Here is a 27,850-nt window from a genome sequence, read left to right on the forward strand (position 1 = left end):
AAATAATGCTATAATAAATATATGAGTGCACACGTCTTTATGGTAGAACAATTTATTTTCTTTTGGATACAAGGGTCAGTCCCCGTGGCTGCTGTCAAGGGCCAGTGTTGAGTGCCTGCAGCTTTTCCAGGCTCAGGGTGCAAGCTGTCAGTGGATCTACCATTCTAGGGTCTGGAGGATGGTGTCTGTCTTCTCAGAGCTCCACTAGGCAGTGCCCCAGTGTGGACTCTGTGGGGGCTCCAACGCCACATTTTCCCTCTGCACTGCTGTAGTAGACATTCGCCATGAAGTCTCCACCCCAGCAGACTTCTACTGGACATACAGGCTTTTCCATACATCTTTAGAAATCCAGGCAAACGCTTCTGATATGGTTTGGCTCTGTGTCCCCGCCCAAATCTCACCTTAAATTGTACTCCCATTGTTCCCACATGTTGTGGGGGGACCCAGTGGCGATAACTGAATCATGAGGGCAGTTTCTCCCATGCTGTTCTCGTGGTAGTGAATAAGTCTCACGAGTTCTGATGGTTTGATAAGGGGAAATCAGTTTTGCTTGGCTGTCATTCTCTCACTTGCCTGCTGTGATGTAAGACATGCCTTTTGCCTTCTGCCTCCCCCCCGCCATGTGGAACTGTAAGTCCAATTAAACCTCTTTCTTTTGTAAATTGCCCAGTCTCAGGTATATCTTTATCAGCAGTGTACTCCTGTACTTTGTGCACCTGCAGGTTTAATACCCCATGGAAATTGCCAAGGCTTGTGGCTTGCACCCTCTAAAGCGGTGGCCCAAACTATGTCTGGGGCCCTTTTAGCCATGGCTGGAGCTGGAGTGGCTGAGACCTAGAATGCTGTGAGCACTGTCCTGTGCTTGCACTGGCCCCAGCCCACAAAACGATTCTTCTCTCCTAGGCCTCCAGGCCTCTGAGGGGAGGGGCTGCCACCAGCCAAGGTCTCTGAAATGTCTTTGAGGCCCTTTCTTCATTGTCTTCTATTAGCATCTGCTTTCCTTTTAGTTACCCAAATTTCTGCAGCCTGCTTGAATTTCAGACAATACCAGTGGTCTTACAAGTACTACATGACCCCTATAACACTTCCTCACTTCATTTCTGCAATATATTTTATTTTTTTACATCATCATGAACATTGAAACTTTTTGTATCTATTCACCTTCCATTTGATTTCAAGTCCAGTTTACCTCCAAAGAATTTTAGAATATAGAGTCTCCATAAGACTCTAGTTTGTCTGGTTTCTTGCTGTATCCCTTGACTGCGAATGCTTTCTAGTACATATAATACACTCAAAAGTACTTATGAATAAAAAAAGGAATTAATGTTCATATCTTTCCTTCAAAATAGCTTTAACTCTTTGGTTTCCAACTTTATGTGAGGGTTTCTAGTAGTAGTCTCAAAAATCCAATCAAATTGAACAGGGAGTGTCTCCAGAATGAAGTTTTTGATTCGATTCAGTGTCTGTGAAATCAGGGCATGTCTCTTGGAATGTAGTGGTGATTAGGTTTATTAATTATTTTTTTCATATATAAGGGGAAGCCAATCAGAGGATGCATTTTCCCAGAGAAGGAGCATCTGAAGAGTTTAAGACGCTGGGGAAAGAGAGTCTTGCTGCTTGCTTGTGGGACTTGCCTTGGAAGGTAGATAGGTTCACTGCATCCTCCAACTTTTTATTTCTGGTGAGTTCTCCAAGCACTGAGATGTGAACTGGCCTCATTCCCTTACAATGATACTGTTACCAGTAGAAGAGATTCCAGTTACTGGCAGCATAGCTGCATGGGTCCATAAGCAACTTCAGTCCTTGCCTCCTGAGAAGAAAGAATTCGACTGAAGGGCATACAGTGGAAAAAGAGACTGAGTGGTAAGTTTCAGAGCAGGAGTGGAAGTTTATTTAAAAAGGCTTTAGAACAGGAAGGAGAGGAGAATTCTCTTGGAAGAGACCCGAGCAGATGCCTGAAGGTCCAAGAAAGAAAAGAGAAGAGCTTTTAACCTTGATCCTGCGATGGGTTTGCCTCTTTCCCATGATTCTTCCTTTAGGGAGAGTTTCCGGCATGCACAGTGCTTTCCTTACCCTTTGAAATTGAGCATGCACGGTGTGTTTAGGGAGTTATATGCATGTCCATCTGAAGCTTTCTTTCCTTTTCCGGTGGAGTGTGCCCCCGGAAGATTATGCTTTGCCATTTTTGTCTGTTAACATGCGTGCCCAAGAAGTTGCTTCTTCCTGGGGTCTGCATTTAATTAACATTTTTGATGTTAACAGGTGTAGACCATCAGGAAATGGCCTCTCTCTGGTGCTGCCTAATTATCATTTTTAGAGAGGCAATGTGATAATTGACAGGCCATCACCTGACATTTCTAGTGGGTATGGGAAGAACCCTCTCCTGCCCTGCTCATGCTCTTCTACCTGTAACGAGACAAGCCTTGTATATCATTAGACATTTGTCCCATCAAGGCAGCATCTCATTATTACATTTTATTGTGTGAATTGTTACTTCACATTCTTATATTCTGTGTTCACTATTTGTGTGCCTTTTCCATTTTTGTTTTGACCATATCTCATTATTTTAACTGCCTCCTCCAAGATTCTAGATCTGCATTGGCCAATATAGTAACTACTAGTCACTATAGTTTACACTATAGTCACAGTGACTATAAACTGTAAATAAATTATAATTAAATAACTAAATGGCATATCCTTAGTAGTAATAGCCAAAGTCGTGGCCAATCTAGAAATTCTGTAACTACATATGTGTGGTAGTTACTGCATTGGACAATGCAGATATAGAGAATTTCTTTCATCACAGAAAATCGTGTTGGGCATGTTGGCTACCACTTATTTTTAAATTCTATTTGTGTGGTTTATAGTTAAATTATATTCTGCTTCTCTATATTCATTTCCTTTCACAGATTTTCTCAAGCAATTTTTAAATTTCATTTATTTACCTTATTGAGGTAAGTACTTAGATTATTTTTTAAAATAATGTACAGCAAATAATTTTTCCATGGATATTGTTTTAGCTTTATTGTATTGGTACTTTTACGTACTATATTCAGGTATTATTATTTTTCATAACGTACTTTAAAAATTGTGCCAAGTTTATTAAAATAGATTTCTCCCTTGATTTTCATATGTTAGATTCTGTCTTCTATTGCTGTATTTTAATTTTATTTTATTGTATGTAAATATGTTGCATATTCGTTTGTTTAAAATGTGAGATTTTTCCTCTCTCCTGTTACACAAACTTTGTATGCAGTCTTCATTATGCACTTTAAAAATAAATATTTTGTTTCAGGGCATGGTGCTTTCACACATAAAACCTTAGAATAATTTTAAATTCCATTCCGCTTTCACCATTCCTGAACTGCTTTGAATATATTGGATGTTGGAAGCCATGAGAGGCTTGCAATCCTGTCAAGATAATAGGATTTTCCATTTATAGTGTAATCTGATATATATTCGTTTTGGTTTCATACTTTAAAAAGATCTATTCCCTTTTACTCTGTGGTGATCTTTGCTTTTCGGTTTGTTCATTGCTAGAATGTCAGCTGCTGTTTCCCTAGCACCTGAGATGTCATTCAACATTGTATAGCACTGGTGTTGAGAATTGAGAGAATCTACTAAATAATAGCACTTTTCGAGACTGCAGTTCTGAATTAAAGGAAGAGAAAGGATAGGCAAAAGAATATAGATATCAGCTATTTTTACTGAAGATCTGTTGGAGAACATGGTTTTGTTGTCCAGGAACTTGAGACCTAATAATGCATTCCTAATACTTCACTAAGGTGTGTCTAAATAGCTGTGAAAGGGCTAGGAAGTCACAAGTCGGCCTCTTAATTTTTACGGGTGCCCTTAAAATATTAAGGTAACATTGAGGATGCAGAATGGTTCCTTCCTCTTGACTTTTTAAGAGATCTGGGCTGGGCACGGTGGCTCACGCCTGTAATCCCAACACTTTGAGAGGCGGAGGCTGGCGGATCACCTGAGGTCAGGAGTTTTAGACCAGCGCGACCAAAATGGAGAAACCACGTCTAGTACAAAATTAGCCGAGCACGATGGCGCACGCCTGTCATCCCAGCTACTCAGGAGGCTGAGGCTGGAGAATTGCTTGAACCCGGGAGTTGGAGGTTGCGGTGAGCCGAGATCACGCCACTGCACTCCAGCCTGGGCAAAAAGAGTGATACTCCGCCAAAAAAAAAAAAAAAAAAAAAAAGAGAGAGAGAGACATCTGGAGAGAGATACTAAGCTGTGCAGGCTCTCATCTTGAAGTCACCAAATACATAAGTGGTTATTCCTGCTCTGGTGAAAAGTTTGTCAATACATTTTTTCCCATGAATTAATGAAAATTTTAGACCCATAACATAAGTTTTTAAAAGTTTCTCCTAAAGATTGCTTGTGTATGTGTGTGTTTAAAATATATTGAATCTCTACATCTTGAAATAGTTTTTATAGATTCCACACAAGAGTCCTTTATGAAATAAATATGCTTTAACTTTCTTATAATATTTGTCCTTTTCTGTCCCTGGCACAGTCTGTATATGACCAGTTAAATGACTTTTCGTTCATGTTTGAGTTATAATTACACACAAATATTCTCTAAAGCCCAAATCTTATTTTGATATTCGAGGAAGAGTTTACATGGTAATAATATTAAGGGTTACAGCTGGTTTCACTGAAGCTTTGTCGGCATTCTCTAATATCTTATTTTTTTGAAGGAATATCTGTTCTGCTTGAATTATAGACTACATAATACATGTACTGTCAGCTACATTCATGGAAAGGACAGGCAGATGGAGTCATATGTTACTGGAATCTTGATGAACAGATGTAGAAAATAGTCCAAGGAATAAGAAAAAAGTTGATATTGAAAAGTGCTTGTTGAAGTCCGTAAATGTGCATTAAATGTGGCAGTAAAAATAGACACAATGATGTTTGGGAAATGGGATCTAAATACTGAAGTCCCCAGAATCATAGAGAACCTTGGTTAGGGGAGTAATTTTGTCAAAAAGCAAGAAGAGGCAGCGACAGGCAGAATATAATTAAAAGTATTGCTGGGTCATTTTCTAATTTTGTAATTTTGTCATATTTTTCAAACTCTGTTGATCATTTATTAAATTGGTAAATAAACTGTAATCAGCAGGGTTATTATGAGGGTTAAATAAGGAAATATATGTACATCTGTAAGCACAATGTCACAATTAATACAAAGTTACCCTTTTTATTTTTCCTGGACTTCATGTACACATGGGTCAGTAAATTTTTTGTTTATGACACAAAATTATCATTTGTACATAAAATATATTTAATTATTTTTATATTTTTAGCAGGGAAATAATACATGCATGTTTCCCCCTGTCTCAAACACATACATTCATATAAACATATGCACCTATATAGCTACATATCTATGTATGAATATATACATGGACACCGGTATTTCTCAGAAAATATGTATCATGATAATCACAGATATTGCAACTAACAAAGACTAATATAAACCATGATTGCAAGAATTTTAGATACCACGTTAGCAAAGTATCAGATTGAGCTGCTAAATTTCTCCCACCCCTACGTCATTTTGTATTTTTCTGAGCATCCTAGAGGATTGTGACTGTATACACAGGACTCAAACACCCTGACTCAGGGTACTCCTGCTAATTTCTGATGCAGAAGATTTTAAGGGCTAGATTAGCAGGATGGGAGTGTTGACCCTCTAAGTGAAATAAGTCCCTGAATTGATTATCCCCATCCTAAAACAGATTTTTTTTTTTTTTTTTGAGACAGAGTCTCGCTCTGTCGCCCTCGCTGGAGTGCAGTGGTGGGATCTCGGCTCACTGTAATCTCTGCCTCCCGGGTTCAAGAGATTCTCCTTCTTCAGCCTCCTGAGTAGCTGGGATTACAGGCAAGCCCCACAATACCCAGCTAATTTTTGTATTTTTAGTAGAGATGTGGTTTCACCTTGTTGGCCAGGCTAGTCTCAAACCCTTGACCTCAGGTGATCGACCTGCCTTGGCCTCCCAAAGTGCTGGGATTACAGGCATGAGCCACCGCACTCGATCCTAAAACAGATTCTTACTTGATTATTTCCAAGTTCCAAGGGGAAATACAAAAGTCAGAGTTGAGTGAAAATAAAAGTGGAGTAAGGCTTCAGAAGGCTGTGGTGGGTGTTGGAGAAACATCGCTAGGGCATAAAGCTGGGATAATAAAATCTGAGAAATCCCAGTGTTTATCTATAGGTGGAAATCATATTCCACATGTGGATGGAGTCAGGGATCCCTGTGTTTTAAAATCAGTGAGGGAATTGAATATCTGGACTTGTGCCAATTAACATACAAAACTCCGTGCTTTTGATGTTCTCATTCACAAGATATTTGTGTTCCTCCTTGGTTAGCAACCATAGTCATAGGCTTCCTAATTTTGACCACGGGAAAAGAGGAGAGGCCTCTACGTGTTTGTGTCTGTTGGTTAGGCTGTGGTGCAGCTGGTGTCACACTTCAGTGAAAGTCTGGCTTTTCATCACAGGTTGATCTGGAAATTGTGCACAAGACTGGTGTCTCACATATTCTTTCTCCAACCTCAGCTTTTCTTAGTGCCTAAAGTGTCTGCAAGTGGAAATCCAGAGGAAGACAGACAGAAACTGAGTTCCTGACAATGCATTCACTAGTCAGTAGGGGATGCCTCTTTCTACTGAAATTATACCGATGTTGCTGGCAAATGGGCAGTTTTCTCCAATTTGCATGGGCGTTTCATTTTTATTCTTTTTTTGTTTGTTTTTATGATGTAAAATCCACCCAGCCTGGGTGTTCCAAATGCAATCAGGAGGCTTTAAAGTATCTGGCCTCCAATTAAGTTTTCTCAGGTCTCTAGGTTGGGTATCATGTGTCAAAGACTCCTAAATTTTCAATATAATTTCTAATATTACATTACTTTATTACAGCCACTATTAAGGCTATTTACAAACAAAGATATGAGAGGTTTCATTTATATATTTCTTTTTCTTCTATCCATCCTATAATCTCATAGGCAAATAATTGACCCATTAACTGTACTGTTGGCTGAAATAGATTTAGGATTGTGAAGAATGCGGGCGATAGAGATGAGTGAAGAGCAGAACATCACAGCCCAATAATGAGTCTGACGTTCTAGCAGCTGAGTTCAATAAATCCAGTGTGATAGGACTTGGGCAAGAGCTGTGCAGTGTTGAGGGAAAAGAAGAGTTTGATAAAATATATTTGAGCTTTTAAAAACTTTGTGAAAGGACAACTAAAGAAGTCATTATTATTCTTATCCCCATTCATTTTACCTTTTGGTAATTAACCTTTTTGCCTTCTGGTAAGTGAAAGTAACATATAAGAAATATAACTATTTAATTACGGTTGCACACTCAGAAGAAGGAATATAGTAGATAGAGTACAATTTAGGGCTCTGTGGAAATGCTTTATAAGGGCTGGTTAGAAAAAAAACAATGAAGAGGCTTTTTAAATCTTTGAACAAGTGAAGTGAGAAGGTAAATTTAAAAGAGAAACAATGATAACTGATGTTTGGATTGCCGAGAGGAAGTTGAGAACAGGAGGCTTCATATCACAGGAATCATCAGACTAAGATTTCCTCAGTATAGCAACCTCAGCGGTCTTGTCTTGTGCTGCTAGACTGTCTTTAAGCCTTGTCATGAACACCTGAATTATATAACATTAGAGAGACTATATGTATGAATTGAATCCTATATTCTGCATAAATCTTGTTCAGTTCTGAAGAATGCTGGAGTCTGGGTCATTACTTTCTAACTTTTTAATGAATAAGGGACCAATGACTTATATTTAATAAATATTTGTTAGACAGGAAACACGTTTTCTATTAGTTCATTAGATTATTCAAAACACATCATAGGTCTTTTAACCATTTGATTGGTGAGAAACCTGTGGTTTCTCTAGAGAAATAATTTATTTCATCACAGTCATGTTTAAAAAGTAGTAAATCATGATTATTTGCCTTGTGACAAATCTGTAATTTACTTGAAATTCATGGTAAATTTCATTTTATTTATGAACGTTCAAGTGAAAATTTTATAATCAGTTATGTAGAGGTGATTAACACATTACTGAAAAATATCTGGGTTATATTATGCCACACCTCATGCGATATTTCTTTATAGTAAACTTTAATGGATTCAGAGCGGGTATATCTCTGTGAGTGAATCTGAAAGGCAGATACCAACTTAGTAGTGAGAATGAACTGGCTGGAACCCAAAACACTGAGTATTCTCCATACCCAGCTGCTAGCTATGTCATCTCAGCCTTCCTCTTACAGACATTGAAAGGAATTTCTCTGTCTAAACTAAAATGTCTGTGATGTTTTAGAAGAAAGTGACTTTTGAAGGTGTAGCTATTGACTTCACCCAGGAAAAGTGGGCCATGATGGACACATCCAAGAGAAAGCTGTACAGAGATGTGATGCTGGAAAATATCAGTCACCTGGTGTCCCTCGGTGAGTCCCTCAACATTCACGTACATATGTAGACACACATTCACTCATTCATTCAATAAGTGTTAGAACAGCTTCCCCATATCTCACTCTAATCTCTTCTCTGATTCTCTCACAGATCTCATCTGAAAAAGGTTTGAACTCTCTAAATCTATCTGAAATAAATATCTTTCTTTTTATTTTATTTTATTTAGTTTGTCACTCAATTAGAATGTAATCTTGACAAGGATTTCATGGTTTCTTTGGTACTCAGTCTCTAATACTCATAACAGACCTGGGAACTTATGAATATTTTCAATGTATTAAATTAAATATTTTCTAAATAACTCTTCTGCTTTAGTCTATGCTTAGGCTGAGACCAATTAGTGAAAACAATAGCAATATCTTTTCCATATAGAACACCAATTATTTTTCTAAATAGATTTTTTTTGTTCTGTGTGAGAATAGTAATAAACACACTGTGCAGAGATTTAATTACTCTCTTTCTGAAACGATTGTGTATTATGCATTGTGTCTTGGAACTTAGGCATGGACTCAGCATTCATAGGTCCTGACTGTTTTGAATTTCCTTTTCCTGATGGCCCTTTGGTTTGGATTTATTTTCTAGTCTCACGTTGGGTCAGAAAAGTCCTGGGGAGTTTTCTGTGTTATAGGTCTTGTGGCCTGAGGTGACCTTCACTGTTTTTATTCTTCCTCGATAGCCTGCCTTACACTTGGTGATAATGCACATTTATTGACAGTGAACTCAAAACACATGTATTCTTTCCACTAGCAGGGTACCAGATAAGCAAATCCTATGTAATTTTGCAGCTGGAGCAAGGAGAAGAGCTGTGGCGGGAAGGAAGAGAATTTCTTTGAGACCAGAATCCAGGTAAGCAACAGGGTCCTGTGCTCTAATAGGAGGAGGTGCTTTGTCAATGAATAATATCAGTTGAATATTAATTAGTGGTTTTATTAAATGAGGGATAATTTCTAAAATGTAGGTTAGGCTACTGGAGCAGAATTCCTTAGACGTTATTATCATTTTGTTCATGTGTCAGATGCTACTCTTGTGTCCTCTTTTTTTTCTTTTCTTTTACTTTTGGGAAAAGGATAATTCATGTACGTGGCTGGGGTTAAACTTTCCTATGCTGACTCTTTCCCTGATATCCCTGTGAAGACTATCCCTCTTTTTACCTGCCTGATATCTCATCTCCATTTTAACTCTTTTCACATTTTAATTTTAAAAATCTTTTCTAATTGCTGACACAGTACAATCTATTTCTTCTATTCAAGTAGTTTCTTCATTTGACACACTTGCCACTTCTAAGTGTCAATTTTTGAAAAAAAGTAAATGGGCCTTGGGGCTTTTCAAACAATTTTATTACCATAATACCAATGTAACAATTTATTTTTCAATTATTTCAGACAGGGAAAGTGCCCTTAAGAAAAAACACATGATATCCATGCATCCTATCATCAGAAAAGATGTATCCACCAGTATGACAATGGTAAGTTTTATAGCTGTGTACACCAGTCATCTAAGTTAAAGACATGGTAATGGGTTAAGTTAGTAATGAAGCACAACCACCTGAGTGTAATTAGGTTGGCATTAAGTGCTTTCTAAGCAAAAAAAAAAAAATTGGATACTTTGAATTTAGTGAATACATTGACCTGTGTTCTAAACCATAACATAAGATCTCTAAAACAGAACAAGTGCATATACATTGCTCATGCCCAGACATTGAAAGATATTGATATCATCACAATTATGCAATAACTCTGCAGTTGAGATGTTACAGAAGAGAACATATCTGTGTCTGCAGGAGATAATGTGTATGCAAATGTCAATCGAGAAAAATGACAAGACAAGTCTCAATCATTTTAGGAGATTTATTTGCCAAAGTTAAGGACATGCACCCAGGGCACAGGTGTATGCCTTTCTCCAAAGATGATTTTGAAGGCTCCAAATTTAAAGGGGAAAGGGTGGGATATTGAGAAGTACACAATTTTCATGTAAAAGGTGGGTAGAAAAAATAGTCATTCATGCATTTTTCTGGCTCAGTGAATCTGGATTTTTTTTTACATAAGATGACATAAACAAATGAGGCAGAGGAATAATGCAGGAAAGCTGCATTTTACATAAGACAACATAGGCAAAATGGGGCAGGGAAACAATCAGATAATGCATTTGTGTCTGGTGAACTGGGGATGACTGCGCCTGTAAAGACAAGTTATCAGTTTGCATTGCCATGGTGTAATTTTAACAGCTCATGAGGAATTTCCTCGTTGACAAAATATGGGGGAGGCATGTAGCTTTTCATCTTGTAGCCATATTATTTAGGAACCAGAAGGGGGAGGCAGGTTTGTGTGACCCAGTTCCCAGCTTGATTTTTCCCTTTGGTTAAATGAGTTTGGGGTCCCAAAATTTAATTTCCTTTCACACAAGAAACATTGGAAAGATTTCAACTGGGGTCTACCACTGATTGGTTTGTCTAGGATTCAAAGGTAGTGAAATGAATGTATAGATATATGTGGGTAAACCATTAAGAGCTTTTAATCTTTGTCCCAAAGGAGAACACTCTCATTCTGGAGGATCCTTTTGAATGTAATGATTCGGGAGAAGATTGCACTCACAGTTCCACAATAACTCAGTGTTTGTTAACTCGTAGTGGAAAGAAACCCTATGTCAGCAAACAGTGTGGAAAATCCCTTCTTAATCTTTTGTCCTCTAAACCACGTAAACAAATTCATACTAAAGGTAAATCATATCAGTGTAATCTATGTGAAAAGGCCTATACTAATTGCTTTCACCTTAGACGGCACAAGATGACTCACACTGGAGAGAGGCCATATGCATGTCATCTACGTAGAAAAGCCTTCACTCAGTGTTCTCACCTTAGAAGACATGAGAAAACTCACACGGGACAGAGACCATATAAGTGTCATCAATGTGGGAAAGCCTTTATTCAATCCTTTAACCTTCGAAGACATGAGAGAACTCACCTTGGAAAAAAGTGTTATGAATGTGATAAAAGTGGGAAAGCCTTTAGTCAAAGCTCTGGCTTTAGAGGAAACAAAATAATTCACACTGGAGAGAAACCACATGTTTGTCTTCTATGTGGGAAGGCCTTGAGTCTGTCTTCCGACCTTAGATGACATGAGAGAACACACACTGGAGAAAAGCCATATGAATGCCATTTATGTGGGAAAGCCTTCAGTCAATGTACTAATCTTAAATAGCATCAGAAAATTCACCCTGGAGAGAAAATTATAAACTTCTTCAAAACATATTCTGACTTTAGATGACACGGTGTTAGGAATGACGAAGGTAAGGAATGTGGAAGAGACTTCAGCTGTAGTTGTAGCATCTAAACATGCCAAAGGACTCACATTTTGAAGAAATACTGTAATCAACATGGAAGATACTTCACTTACCTTTATTCTTCAGTCCACATCAATAAATTCATATGGAAGAGAAATTGTATGACATGTATGTACCAAAGACTTGTTAGTGATCTGAGCATAAATGACATGAGAGAGCTGAAACTGTCAACATAATCAACTAAAAGTCTTCAGCAACAGCTTTAACTTAAAACATGTGGGACTTTCAGGTAGAGAATCTCTAACTCTGCATTCAGTGTGAAAATGCTTTTATTTGCAATTTATTGTCAAATAACATGAGAAAACTTTACTTGGATGAACCCTTTATTTGTATTTTCTGTGAATTAACATTCAGCCAAGCACCAGGCTTGACGTTCACAAGAAAAGAGTGATAAAATGCTGCTAAAATGGAAAATAAGAGAGGAAAGCCTTCATGAGCTAAATAAGAAGGGAAAATCTTTCCAAGGGCAATGAATTCTCTTGGAATACCAAATACTTCTTACTGGAGAAGTTATGCAATGAAAAATCATGAGAAATCCTTTCTTCATAGAGCAACACTTGTGGCACATGTGAGATTTCTCACTGGACAAAACATGGTTAGCATCTTGAAAGGAGAAAATTCTTTAGTGGTAATTCATTTCTTAGTTGACACTGAGTTTCTCACATTGAGGAGCTATCAAACTTGAAAATCACTGTGGAGAAACCTGATTGATTTCTCATCAGAAAAGTGAGTCAAAAAAGTGGACCTCTAGAAAAAACTCTTAACACATACTTTAGCAAAATAATTCAGAAATTTGAGAAAATATCTATTCATAAAAATGTGGCATGTAAATGCATAATAGAAAAGTGACCAGGGAATAAATTGAGTGCAGAATTATATAAGAAATCTCATTAAACTTTTCCAAAAGATCAATACTTACAAATATTGAAGGAATACAATCTGTTGTTGAAAAAACTTAGTATGTTGGCGAAGCCCTTGTTTCACTTATGCAGCCCTAAAAAATCGATTTTCATCTGCACTCCTTGGGTGAGATTCTTGGTCGAGATTCTACCCCAACTTCCGAGTCTCCCCAGTCTTCAACAGCTCTTTCCTCACAGCTCACCTCCCTTTACTTCAACGTCCACTAAAACCACTTGTTTCCATCCAACCCTCGAGTTGACACACCAGGGATCTTCAGCCCCACTTGCTAGATTTCTCAGTGTGTTATTGCACAGATTTAGCAGGGAAATGGAGGCTGTATCAAAGACACCTTGTATATGCATTTGGGTGTCCGCAGCCCTTTTCTCTGTCTCTGAGCAGTTACCTGGGATCAGAGAATAAGGCAGCTCTTCTCTTCTATCCCTCAGAAGGCTCTTGAAATTTTGTCCCTGGAGCCTCTCTAAATGGAAGTAGCAGTTCATCTCATAACACCCCACATTTTATTCAGGTAAGTCCTGAGTTATTACACAGAGACAGACACAGCTGTGCTCCTTTTACTGCAGTCCAGAAGATAAAACACCACCCTGATAAAACAGCCGAACCTGTCAGCCACCTTGCAAGCCTTTCCTATATTTGATTCAATGTACTTTTCCCGAAGCAAAATGGAAGTTCTCACAGAGGGGCCCTCCTCTGCCTTGTCCTCAGAATTGGAAAATGTATTGTCCGTGAAGGAGCCTCACCACTGAACCTAAAACTTGAGAGAAAATGTTTCCTGAATATCAAGTGGGATGACTTGAAATTTTGCCAAACAGGCACAATCTTAATACGATCGGCCTTACTAAGGCTAAATGGCCTTATCCATGGTTGAAACTGACACATCATTATATTTTAAAATCTCCACAAGTGATTGATTTTACTCTGCAGCCAGGGTTTATGTCAAGTGTGAGGATAATGAGCAAGAAATCCAAGCCCTTGGCAAACTGGTTGGAGAGGCAAGGACTGTGTCCAGGCAGAGCTCATATCAATATTTATTGTTTAATCTATTTAATTAAATATGTAATTTACCCACAAACTGTGGCTGACATTATATGTACTCCTGAGCCACATTAAGATGTACTATTTGTGCTGTGAAATTCTATGGGATTTGACAAATGCATGGTGGCAGATCTCCATCCATTATTAAAGGATAACACCAAATGCTTCTCTTATTCAAGCTCATCTTCCCTCCACATAGAGGGAATCAATCGACTTTTGTATACTGATTTTTGAATTTGCTTCTTTATTTCCATCTTCTTTAATTAAAGCACAAGATATCGAGTACGATTACTACTTTATTTCCATCTTCTTTAATTAAAGCACAAGATGTCGAGTTCGATTACTCAATTTCCATTTGATCTTCCAAAAGAAAAGTACTGAATAATCTACACCTGAATTTCAGTGATTCAGACTCAGGTCCACCGCTAAGGCCAAACGTCCTGTGCTGCCACCTCATGGCCGACAGAGGGCAATGAAACCCATCTTTCCGGCCATGCCGGGCGCATGCGCGGTCTGCCTCCCGCGGCGGGCCAGGTCTCCAGGGAGGACCTGAGTTTTCTTCACCCATGGTCAGGGAGGCGCCATTGCCCTGGCTTTGAGGCTGGGGCCTCCGGGGAGGTTCCGGTAGGGGCTTTGGAGAGGCCGCTCTTTTTGCAAGGCCGGAGACGGCGGGCCCTGCCCAGGCCGCCCTATTCCGCGCCCTCAGGGCGTCAGTATCCGCCTGAGGCCGGGTACCCCCTCTGGGCCCGGATGCCCCCGCTGGGCCCGGAGCATCCTCGGCGCTGCCCTCCCAGAGCCCCGCAGAGGCTGAGGTGTCGCGGGGGCGGCCCCGGCTCCGCGAGAAGCGGCAGCAGCGAGGGCTGGAGTACCCGGGCTACGGGGCTCCGGGTCGTCTGGCCCGGTTGGGACTGAGCCCATCCAGGGACTGGGACTCCGGGGTTCTGGTGTAGGTGGATCCGGGGCAGACTCAGGACCAAGTCCCTCTCCTTCCACCAAGGAGCGCCTAGAGGCCGGCGGGAGCTCCAGGTTCACCTCCTCCTCCTCCAGGTGTTTACTTTTTCTTTATTTCTGTGAGGCCAGAAATTGTCGCCATCCTTCACATCGGTGAATCGGAACCCTAAAACTCATTACTTCAGGTTTATTGTTATTGCCATTAACAGTGTTGGTGGCATTATCACTAAGATCATCATAGTTGTTGTTATTGTCATTCATGATTATTAGCAGATGTGTTCATCAGTTTGTCTCACTATGCATATATACATATATATACACATATATACATATGATGTATACATATATACATATATATACACATATATACATATGATGTATACATATATACATATATATACACATATATACATATGATGTATACATATATACATATATATACACATATATACATATGATGTATACATATATACATATATATACACATGTATATATATATACATACATATATATACATATATATGTGTATATATATACATACATATATATATATTTTTTTGGGGGGGGATTGGTTTTGTATGACGTTGAATTGAGCTTCTTTAATCTTGACCAGTGTTGTCAGATTTCTGAAGAGCATTCCGGAGGACATCTCCTGACTTTCAGCGCAGACACAGAATTTCGTGGGCACAGGAGAGCACCTAGAATATTCCCCTTTCATTGCACAGCAGCTTTGGGAAATAGTGGCTGCCTGGCTCTGAGATGAGGTAGAAAAGACTGGATACTGGGGCAAGTGTTAGCACCTCCACTGGTGTTTTTATGAAGCTAAGAGCACTGTCTCCCACGTAGACTTAGAATAAAATCTGATGGCTCTAAAGGGCCATGGCTGCCCTTCCTGGGACTTCCTGGGAACCTTTAAAGCTTCTGTGGTTCCTGGAGTAGGTAGGTTGCCAAGTCTGTGCCTCATATGGTAGCACCAGTCTTTTCTGGGCCAACAAGGGCACTTAGAATGTTTCCAGAAGCTCAGGCATGCTGTCTCTGTTCCTCCCTTCTGTTCAATGGCAACTCCCTGGGTCCCTGGCTGACATAGAACATCTTGCGGAAGGTTGGGCTTGGGTGACTTCCTGGCCAGCCTTCTCAGGCAGTCATCTTTGAAAACCTTGAAGAAACTCACAGAGGCCATTCACTGGTATTTCATGACTGCAAGTGGGGTTTCTGGATCCTTGAGTTTACTTAGAATATTTGAATGGCTCTGAATGGCCAAGAAACCCTCCCTGGTCTTAGAAGCTGCCAAAAGCTATTACTGGGCCTCTGAAGAGACTTTTAAATTTTTCCAAGTACATTTGGGCATAGGAAACTTTTCCAGGTCTAGCTGAGCCAGCTCAGGTTGAGTCTTGAAAAACTGGTGGGTACTGGGGGATCTCATCTTACGAAAGAGCAATTGGTGGCAAAGCTGGGTCTCCAGGACAGCTGTGTGTGTATATGTCTGTAGAACATGCCTTGTAGTCATCTTTGGTAACTGAACACCATTTGTGAATGGATAAACTATATTCATTGCTGTACAATAATGAAAAATCCATATTAACAATGGCAGTAATAAAAATATTGATGGATATTAACAGGAATAATGATCATCATGATACTAGTACTAATGGTTTTAATACTGATAATAATACTAACCCTATGGACTTGGGACATATAAGTTTTCCATGAGTGGATAAGAGGCATAAATATTTGGCTGTGTAGGTTACTTCAAGTCCCAAAAAGCAAGGATGAACATCTAGAACGAGAAGAAAAACAATCTGGAGGTGAGTATGTGCACACCTGGGGACTCCTGTGTTAACTTCTGGTGTTTCAGCCTAAGAGAGAATGTTAATATAACCCTGGTCCTGGAACACCATGCTGACCAACACCTACCAGCTTTCAGGAGATAAGACAGCTGGCTGATGGGGCAGGGATCCAGAGAAGGCACGGGTCCACACCTGCACATGTTGCCCCGTGGCAGAGTTCATGACAAGCAATAAGTCCCAGGACAGTGTCATTCCCAGCCACCTGGCTGTCATCTGTCTTTCATGGCCCCTCTCTACTGGTACCTCTAGACACTGGCATGTCCTCCGGAGGCTGTAGGAGGGCATTGATACTCAGTACTCTCCCACCTGCAGGAGGCAAGAAAGATGGAAACAGCTAAATACCATGGCTTCTAGATTTTTTTTTTGGTGGGCATGGCATATTTTGCATTTGCTTTAATAATGGTGGAACCCAGTCAGTGGCTTGCAATACAGATCTAGATGACTCTGGACACCTGTAGAGATTTTGACAATTTCCAGAAGGTCACAAGTTCTTGGAGGACTTTTTCATGAGTTCTTTGACTGAAAAGGTGGTTCAAAGAGCTTCTATACTGACTTAGAAAATGTTGCAGAGGCCAGGTGCAGTGCCTTATGCCTGTAATCCCAGCACTTTGGGAGGCCGACTCAGGCGGATCTTGAGGTCAGGAGTTTGAGACCAGTCTGACTAACATGGTGAAACCCCCTCTCTACAAAAAATACAAAAATTAGCCGGGCGTGGTGACACGCACCTGTAATCCCAGCTACTCTGGAGGCTGAGGCAGGAGAATCGCTTGAACCTGGGAGTCGGAGGTTGCAGCGAGCCAAGATCGCGACACTGGACTCCAGCCTGAGCGATGGAGCGAGACTCTATCTCAAAAAATAAATAAATAAATACATAAATAAATAAATAAAAAGGAAAAAAAAGAAAATGTTGCAGACACTCTGGTGAACAGGTAGGCCCTCTCCTGCCACTCCAGGTAAAAGTTTCTTGGCCACAAACCTGATTTAGCAATATCCCTTCATCTTAGGTGGGTAACAGAAAGCCATTCATCACCTATCCAAGCATGGAGAGGGGATTTGACTTAGAAAACTGTTAGGTGGACTAGTTGGTGAAAGAAAGTGCATTCTAGGGCTCACAGGCCTACACATAGAGTTGCTATCACATAAAGCATATGTACGAATTCTTTCTGAGCCCATGGCAAGATGAGGGTGCACTTCATCAGTCTCCTATGCTGGTATGAATAGGTACTTGCCTGAAAAATAAAAGAATAATTCAGGAAGCCCATTCTTCTACAGGACACCAAGCAGTACAGTAGGAGTCCTGGGGTTGCTATGATATTTATGTTTTAAGGTTGTCTTTTAATCATCTTCAGCAAATTCAACAGTCTTCAGGAACATAAAAAAATTATTCAACATTGCATGAAAACGACCACAAATATATCCATGATAAAGAACTGTACCAATATAATAATAACATTAATAACAATCATAATGGTGATGATATAAATGTCAATTTAATGAAGAGAGTAATAAAAAAAGATATTTAAGAACATATTCCTATAAGCCTGTGACAATGTTCCCATACGAGCTCTCATGTTATTGATTAGATGGAGAAGCTTAGGGCTACATCTTGAAATATCTTCTGTGATGGCAAAGAAGAGTGGCAGTAGGGAGAATAACTCTGAGCCACATGAGAGCATGGGCAAAAGTGGAGATACCTGTGCCATGTGGAAATACATTACAAATGGACTATGGCAAAGGGTCTGGCCAGAGTCTTGCCTGACACAAGTCGTACAAAAGCCTTCAGTAGTTCACCCCAAGAAATAGCTGGTCCAGGCTGTAGATGAGAGACACTGGGCAGACAGATCCACACCCGCCTCCTGAGTCTCAGAAGTCTGGTGTGCATCGAACATTAAGCCCCTAGCCTACTGAGACTTCACCTCCCAGCTGGTCTTCTACCATCTGATTCTTGAGCCCCATCACGTTAGTGTCATCTCCATACTGGAATTGCCAACAATGTCTGATGGAGGGTTTCACTCTGGATACTTGGTACCGGCAATGTATGAAATACCAGAAGGGAGGCTCCAGGGTTTCCATAGAAGACACATTCTAAAGTTACTCAGGTGATCAAATGGTCATCTCAGAGATTTTCAGTAGAACTGCAGCATTTTGTCAATACCTGAGTGAATGCAGAAACTATCCAGAGACACGGGCATTCTAGGAAGCTCCATGTGTAAATCAAATACAAGGAATATCTACTTCTGGGCTCAAAAGCTAACTTAGAGAAAAAAAAGTGAGATGCTGGCAGAAGGCAAATAACTCCACTTCAGTTCCCAAGAGAAAAATGGTTCTGTAACCTCTGAGTTTATTTAGAAAAATTTTGGAGCCTCAGGAAGAACGAGTATATCATTCCTGATGTTTCCAGGACCGATTGGACTGCTTAGGCCTTTGGGAATATTCTAAGTCCTCTCAGGTTTCCATGGGAGACTGTAACTCTACTCCTAGAGCTCACACCACCCCCGAGCAAGCTCATTGTTTTCTAAATATTCCAAGGAAGCCCATCAAGGGTATGCCTGTATTGGTGAGTTTCACTTTGGACTGGCAGGAGCAGACTGAGAATGATACATCCTGAGTTCACTTGGTAAGGGTAGGGGAGCCAAGAAGTCCAGATCTGGAGAGCACCTGAAACACCAGATGGCAGAAGGACAGTAAGGAGGTAAAGTCAGCTATGGAGTTGGAGCTTCATGTTTACTGCATGTAGGATTCTGTGTTCCAGGACTGATGGGCTGGTGGGGATCAGAGACGTGTCTTCCTTGCAGGGAGCCAGGCCAAACCAGCCATCTGGTTGCACTACTGAAAGCTTTTGTGTGCCCAGTGGTGGGCAGGGCACAAATCACAGTCCCTTCACCTCTGGCTGGTAGTTCTTGATGAGAGAGTTTTGCACACAAATGTTCATAATAGTTCATAATAGCCCATGGTCTGCTGTGGCTTGCTTTTCTTTCACCTGCTGTTTTTGATGTTTGCCATCATGGAACACACTTCATAGAGAAATTCTTTGAATCTGACTCCAAATTACACAAGGAGGACACAATTTGTGAAGTTTTCATATATTTAGGGGAAGCTCCACATTAATTTTTGTATCCTTACGTTTATATTGTCTCCAGTATTAAAATTCATACTATTTAGGTCATTGAGTTCATTATCATGATTATTAATTATTTTTCATTTATCATTTCTTTTTATTGATTAATTTTTGTGGCAGCTGTTATATAACAATCACTAGAGTTTCCCTATTCATGAAAGATGTCCAAGTTAATGGAGATAACTAGGAGTGTTACTTTACAGGTATGTAAATACAGATAATTTTGGCTGGACTGTGGCTATATTGTCTGGTGTCCCTTTGAGGGTGAAGCCTCTTGTATTATTCTAAGTGACCTCTGGAGAAAGCAACTGTCTCATAATTGCAGGGATGACTTGAGAAGGCATCCTGAGCCTATGCAGAAATGCAGAAACACTTCCATGATCTAAACAACCTATGTGAAGGCCTGAAAGCCAAAGCAAGGTCCTCTTATTACAAAGCTGTCCAACAAAAAGTTTTCCAAGTAACACTGGAGGTCCATCAGTCACTCTTCCTGGTCTGGAAATGCCAGAAATGACCTCCTTGGTCCTTCTGAGTGTCAAGATCTTTTCAAAATCACCGCAGGAGCCACAGAACCACTCCATCCTGCCTGAAATTGCAGGATGACTCTTCTTTTGGCCAGAATCTCAAAAATATATTCGTTGATAGTATTGATTCCTGGGAGCCACCATTGCTTGCAAAAGATGTGCCAGAGACTAGACATTTTCTGTCTCCTCACTTGTCCAGGGAAGACTGAAGTTTTACTGAAACACAGAGAAGGGAATCTGACCCTCTGAGCAGCCTCAGGATTTTCTAAGTCTTCCAAGCAGAGTGGAAATACTGGTGAGGACCCATTGCACCCCCTGATTGTCTGGAATCACATAGGATGATGCTTTCAAACAACTCTAGGTGGAGATACATTTTCTGAGATATTCCAAGGAGGAGGGACACAATTGGACCAGATGTTAGAAGGGCAGCTGAGCATTAAGTGCCTATGTAGTGTTTGCAGCTTAGTGTCCCATGCAGAAGGGGAACCTGGGTCCTGGTGTTAGAATTCAGTGTAATTCTGGGTTCCTGCTTTCCTTCCAGGAAATCCCACTTCCAACTGGATGTCTGGATGAACTACTGAAAGCTGCTGAGTGTCCTGCAGCAGGTAAGCTGTGGCCAGATCCCAAGGATGAAGGGGGCTCCCTCACTCTGTGACTGTGAAGAGGAAGCCTGAGGTGTAGCAGGCCCAGGCCCCAGAAGTATGGAAAAAATGAGGTAGGCAGGGAGTGGACCTCAGGAGAAGACTGAGGTCTACAGAATCCCAGGGTCAAGGGGATGGTGCGGTGTCCTGGCACTATCCTTGATGTTCCAAGAGGGGTGAGAATCCATCTCCTGAGTAAAAACTTCACATGGGGTGAGGAGGGGAGAATTGAACACATAGGAAGCAGGGAAGGCCAAGACAGCGACCAGCCTTACAGCAATTTTAACCAGAAATGGACACAAACCCTGGACCCCATCTCGGGAGTGCAGGCCTAGGACTATCTCCAGGTGATGCATAGCTCCCTTGTCAGGTTAGTGGGTGCAGGGATTGTGACGTCTGCAGGGGTGTGGAAAGCTGGGCAACGGGAGCAGCTTACTGGGCTGGACCAGAAATACTGAACTTCTTTTCCATCAGTGAAATCCGCTTCTGGGTCAGAAAAAACTGCGAGTTCTAGAGAGGCAGGGCCTAGGAGGAGGTCAGGTCCTGAGCCTTCCTTGTTTGACCCCCTCCCACCCCCTGTGTTTCTGGGTCTGTCCTCACTTCCACCCAGCGGATCCTGAGTCTCTTCCTTTGAGTCCCTGTGAGTGTGTTGTGTGCAGTGGGGCCGGGCTGCTTCATCCACTGCACGTTAAATGTTTCCAATACTTTCCGGCCAAAGCTTAGAGTTGTCAGACCACTGACTTTGAATGTTGACCTGGTTCCTTGTGGAACAGAGTAATAGCTATTGAAGTTTAAAGTCACTTTCCTGCGTGGATGGTGAGGAGGCAGGCTGTTCAGGCATAACTGTCCTCAGGCCTGGAGGGCTGTGGAGGTCACCGTGGGCGGTGGGTGGATCCGGAACCTCTGTGGCTCTAGACTTTCAACTATTTCATTTTTTCTTTTGTAGTTTTTGTTTGTTGCTTGCCTTTTTACAATGGGAACTAGAATGTAAGATGCCAAACTCAGCCTGTGGGGAACATGGATTTTCACAACAGCAACCACAGAACGTGGTTTCCATTTCTATTCCCTGTTCATGTGGGAGGCAGAGAAGGAAATCAGGTGCTCAGTTCCAGGGACATCGCAGGACTAGGACATGTGCAGTGAGGGTGGAAGGCAGAGGCATTGCTTTAGGAGAATAAAATTACTGCATGCACACACATATATATGTATATGGATGTATGTACACAAACATGCATATTTATAGATTCTGTTCTCCCTCTCTCTATTTAGTTTTCTTTATTTCACACTTGATATGATTTCTAAATTTAAATACCTTTGAGGGAAACGTGAATTGTGAAGGGATTTAAAAATGTCAGTGAAAAATGGATTTAACAATAAAAATATAAATATAAACTTTATTTCTCAATATAAGCTCTACTGAGGTCCAGACACTCCATTAAGGGATGATCCCAGCCATTTAGTCCATTGCTAAACAACAGAGGGTAACGGGAATTTAACCGTGTCAATGCAGTCTTCTATTATTAACTAAAGAAAAATGGGTGCCCTTTACAGTTATTTTAAGATTAGGGAAAAAAAAGGTCAGAAGAAACCAAATCAGGACTGTAATGTTGATGCCTAATAATTTCCCATGAAAACTCTTGCAAAATTACCCATGTTTGATGAGAGGAAGGAACAGAAGTGTTGTTGTGGTGCAGAGGGACTCTCTAGTGAAGCTTTACAGGGCACTTTTCTGCAAAAGTATTTGCTAATTTTCTCTAAGAACTCTCCTAGTAAGCAGATGTTAACGTGCTTTGATCTTACAGAAAGTCAACAAGCAAAATACCCTGAGCATCCCCAAAACCTCCATGGCTTTTGCTTTTGAGAAGTTTGCTTTTGCTTTGACTGGACCACTTCTACCTCTTGGTAGCCATGGCTTGAATTGTGCTTTGTCTTCAGCATCATATTGATAAAGCCAGTTTCACTCCCTGTTAAAATTCTTCAAAATAATGCTTCAGGATCTTGATTCCGCTTGCTCAAAATAGTTACTAATAGCTCTGCTTTTGTCCACTGCTGATCTAGGCACAAGGGTATTTGGGACTCATCAAATGTAAAGTTTCTCAACTTTCACGTTATAGTCAGTATTGTGTAAGCTGAACCAATCGAGATGTCTGTGGTGTTGGCTACAGTATCTCTTGTTAATTGTCAATCCTCCTCAATGAGGGCATAGAAACGATTTTTTTTTTCTCAAAAATTGGTATGGATGTCCTTCCTCTGTTGACTTCATCTTCAACATTGTATTATCTCTTCTTAGAATAAGGTATCCATTTGTAAATGACTGATTCTTCAGGTCATTTTTCCCATAGACTTTTCATAAAGAATAATTTATTTCACCATTTTTTGTACCCCAGCTTCACCGTAAATTTGATGTTTGTTCTTGCTTCAGGTTTGACAGAATTCATGTTGCTGCCATAGAGGGGCTGTTTTCAAACTGATGTCTTAAATCTTGTTCAGATATGTTAAAACGGGGCCAGGCACGGTGGTTTACGCCTGTAATCCCTGCATTTTGGAAGGTTAGAAAAAATAAAGTTTTTAAACATTTTATTTTATTTCATTTTAAGTTCTGGGATACATGTGCAGGATGTGCAGGTTTGTTACACAGGTAAATGTGTGCCATGGTGGTTTCCTGTACCTATCAACCCATCACTTAGGTATTCATCCCACATGCATTAGCTATTCATCCTGATGCACTCCCTCCCCACTCACCCATAGACAGGCTACAGGGTGTGTTGTTCCCCTCCCTGTGTCTATGTTCTCTCACTTTTCATCTCCCACTTATTAAGTGAGAACATGTGTATTTGGTTTTCTGTTCCTGCATTAGTTTGCTGAGAATAATGTCTTCCAGCTTCATCCAAGTCCCTGCAAAGGACATGATCTCATTCTTTTTTATGGCTGCATAGTATTCCATGGTGTATATGTATCACAGTTTCTGTAGCCAGTCTATCATTGATGGGCATTTGGGTTGATTCTATGTCTTTGCTGTTGTGAATAGTGCTGCAATGAACATACACATGCATGTATCTTTATAATACAAGAATTTATATTCCTTTGAGTATATATCCAGTAATGGGATTGCTGGGTCAAATGGTATTTCTGATTCTAGGTCTTTGAAAAATCACCACAGTCTTCCACAGTGGTTGAACCAACTTACATTTGCACCAACAGTGTAAAAGTGTTCCTATTTCCCCACAGTCTCACCAGCATCTGTTGTTTTTTAACTTTTTAATAATCACCATTCTGACTGGCATGAGATGGTATCTCACTGCGGTTTTCATTTGTATTTCTCTAATGGTCAGTAATGTTGGGCTTTTTTTTTCATGTTTGTTGGCTGCATAAATGTCTTCTTTTGAGAAGTGTCTGTTGATGCCCTTTGCCCACTTTTGAAATTTTTGAATTTTTATTTTTTAAGACAGAGTCTTGCTCTGTCACTCAGGGTGGAGTTCAGTGGCACAATCTCTGGTCACTGTAACTTCTGCCTCCCACATTCAGGCGATTCTTCTCTCTCAGGCTCTTGAGTAGTTGGGATTACAGATCCGCACCACTACATCCAGCTAATTTATTGTATTTTCAGAAAAGACGTGGTTTCACCAGCTTGGCCAGGCTGATATTGAATTTCTGGCCTCAAGTTATCTGCCCACTTCACCCTCCCAAACTGCTGGGATTACAGGCATAAGCCACTGTACCCAGCTTTTGCCCACTTTTATATGCGGTTGGATTTTTTACAGTTTTGGGTTTTACATTTAAGTCTTTAATCCATTTTCAGTTCATTTTGTATAAGGTATAAGGAAGGGGTACAGTTTCAGTTTTCTGCCTATGTCTAGCCAGTTTTTCAAGCACCATTTATTATTAAATAAGGAATCCTTTCCCCATTGCTTGTTTTCATCAAAAATATAATGGTTGTAGATGTGCAGTCTTATTTCTGATATATCTATTCCATTCTATTGGTCTATGTGTCTGTTTTGTACCACTACCATGCTGTTGGGTTACTGTAGCCTTGTAATATAGTTTGAAGTTAGGTAGCATGATGCCTCTAACTTTGTTATTTTACCTTAGGATTGTCCTGGGTATATGGGCTCTTTTTTCATTCCATATGAATTTTGAAGTAGTTTCTTCTAATTTTGTAAAGAATGTCCATGGTAGTTTATGGGAATAGCATTGAATCTATGAATTACTTTGGGAAGTATGGCATTTTCATGATGTTGATTCTTCTTACCCATGAGCATGGAATGTTTTTCCATTTGTTTGTGTCCTCTCTTATTTCCTTGAGTAGTGGTTTGTAGTTCTCCTTGAAGAGGTCCTTCACTTGCCTTGTTAGCTGTATTCCTAGGTATTTTATACTCTTTGCAGCAACTGTAAATGGGGACTCATTTGTGATTTGGCTCTCTTCTTGTCTATTGTTGGTGTATAAGAATGCTTGTGATTTTTGCACACTGATTTTGTATCTTCAGACTTTACTGAAGTGGCTCATAAGCTTAAGAATCTTTTGGGCTGAGATGATGGGATTTTATAGATATAGGATCATGTCATCTGCAAACAAAGACAGTTCAACTTCCTCTTTTACTATTTGAATATGCTTTACTTCTTTCTCTTGCCTGATTGCCTTGGCCAGAACTTCCAGTACTATATGGAGTAGGAGTGGTGAGAGAGGGCATCCTTGCCTTGTGCCGAATTTCAAACGGAATGCTTCCAGCTTTTGCCTATTCAATATGATATTGGCTGTGGGTTTGTCAAAAATGACTTTTATTATTTTGAGATATGTTCCATCAACACCTAGTTTCATGAGGTTCTTAACATAAAGGAATGTTGAATTTTATCAAAGATCTTTTCTGAGTCTACTAAAATAATCACGGGGTTATTGTCTTTAGTTCGGTTTACATGGTGAATTACATTTATTGATTTGTGTATGTTGAACCAGCCTTGCACCAAAGGGATGAAGCTGACTTGATCTTGGTGGATAAGCTTTTTGATATGTTGCTGGATTTGGTTTGCCACTATTATATCGAGAATTTTTGCATCAAAGTTTATCAGAAATATTAAACTAAAGTCTAGTAAATACATTGAAAATAATAACAGACAGATTAAAATACTAAATAATATGAATCCTAAGTGTTCTCACAACTGATTTATAGAGTAAAAGCCTTGTTAAACCAAATGAGCTTGGCCAGAAACTGTATAGAGTGTGAGATGTTGTCTGAACTTCCAGTTACTCATTGTGAGGTGGAACTGCAGTAACTATATTTGGTGCAAAATTTCATGTTGATGGAAGCTGAGATGTCCTGCAGTCTCAGAGGAACAGAATTCTGGGGTATCTCCCTTTGGCCTATGAGGAAGGAAGATTTAGTCCCTGAGGGTTTTGTCAAAATTTATAAGATGTAAGAAATGGGGACGTCTTTAGGCCATGAGTCAGGGCCTAGGTGTGTAAAGAAAACAGCTTCTGACCCAGGGCTCATGAAGTCAGCACAGTGTCAGAGGCGATGGTGGAGTGAGCATAGTATGGTCTTTGGAACCATTCCTTCCCCATAATTCTTCATAGGCCAAGCATGCGCAACCAGGGGGCATCTCGGGCCTGATGAGCAGAGTCCTGAAGAGACAAAGGGGCAATCCTGAGGAAGAGACTTGATAGGGAGGAAGGAGCCACCATTTTCACTGCTGAGAAAACTACTCCTCCCTAGTAAACCATAGGATTTTCCTTGGTCCAGTGAGAGTTTTCCTGAGTGAAGAGAAAAGAGAGACAAAGGGACTGATGTGTTTTCTGTTTCTACCACCAGAAGTGATTCTGAAATTTTGGGGGACAGGAGAATTATCTTCAGAATCATGAGCAATCCAGAAGCCATGATTACAAATGAGAGACGGGAAGTTCTTATCTCAGGGGGGCAGGTACTAGGCATTGATATTCATTAAACCTCATTCACTGATTACAAAGTGAGACAAATAAATACTCTGCTGCAAGATTTATTCAGGACATTTTATTTCACACACAATTCACTTGTCTTCAGCACAAAGAGCTCTTGGAATCCTGCTTATGGACACACTGTAACTGGGTCTTCCAAATTCGTTCTTCTGGACGTAAAAGAGGACATAGGCCTGTTGACTCAAAGGAGAAGTGATACCAGAGGCAGTGACCTCGGCATCATCCATTTTATACCACTGGAGTTCTTGAGTTTGACATAAGAGAAGTAATGTCCGTTGTGACAACTCCACCCAGCGTGGACCAGCACAACATAGAGGACATAGACAAGGGGTCATGTGTTCTGCTGAGACATGTATGGCTGCATGTCAAGGCACTCAAGATATTGCACATTCTTAGCAAGTTTGTTGCCTGTGACATCGGAGAATCTCTTCAATACAAGAATGAGGAAATTGGCAGAAGTGTGTAAAGTTAACGTCTTGGAGGCAGGCGACTTCTGGAGACAAAGACCACAGTGAGAGGCATTCTCTCCATTGAGTTCTTCAGGCTTCACCAACTGTTCCTAAGCTTGCATGACAATCTGTGCTGCCTGGATATCCAGGGCGATATCCAGGTAAGGGTCAAAGGTTTCTAAAATGCCATGGAAGTAGAGACAGTTGATTTGAGATCTCTAGTACTCTCCAAATATTTGGTGGATTAGGGTGGTATCCAACGAGTGATGATATACCTGCTTGTGCACGGGAAGGCATGACTGTCTCATGGCATCCAGAGTGAATATGGGAAATTCAAGGGCATCTTACAGCTCGCCTCTATGGAAGCCAGCAGCCAATGCCTGTGAGAGATGGATGACATGGCCAGGACAGTGGTGGTGCCGGTGTGATGTGAGCCTGCATAGTACAGAGCACGCAGCACTTGTGACGATGACACGTTTGAGAGAGCTCCCGGGACAGCATGTAGTTGGCAAGAGGCGGTGTGAATGTCAGGCACTGCAGGGAAGCATTCAAGTAGCAGGTATTTCCCATATTCT

General features: G+C 40.5%; 1 protein-coding gene across 1 annotated transcript; it reads left to right on the forward strand.

Annotated features, from left to right (window-relative positions):
* The first annotated feature begins 1,552 nt into the window (after positions 1-1,552).
* On the forward strand, positions 1,553-11,843 carry LOC101128182 (zinc finger protein 705A). Its single transcript, XM_055349433.2, is given in 5 exon segments — positions 1,553-1,681; positions 8,358-8,484; positions 9,257-9,352; positions 9,889-9,971; positions 11,035-11,843. Coding segments are annotated over 5 exon segments (1,020 nt in total). The 3' UTR covers positions 11,620-11,843.
* Positions 11,844-27,850: the final 16,007 nt, after the last annotated feature.

This window comes from Gorilla gorilla, chromosome 7 (assembly GCF_029281585.2).
Source record: "Gorilla gorilla gorilla isolate KB3781 chromosome 7, NHGRI_mGorGor1-v2.1_pri, whole genome shotgun sequence".
Taxonomy (NCBI): Eukaryota; Metazoa; Chordata; class Mammalia; order Primates; family Hominidae; genus Gorilla; species Gorilla gorilla.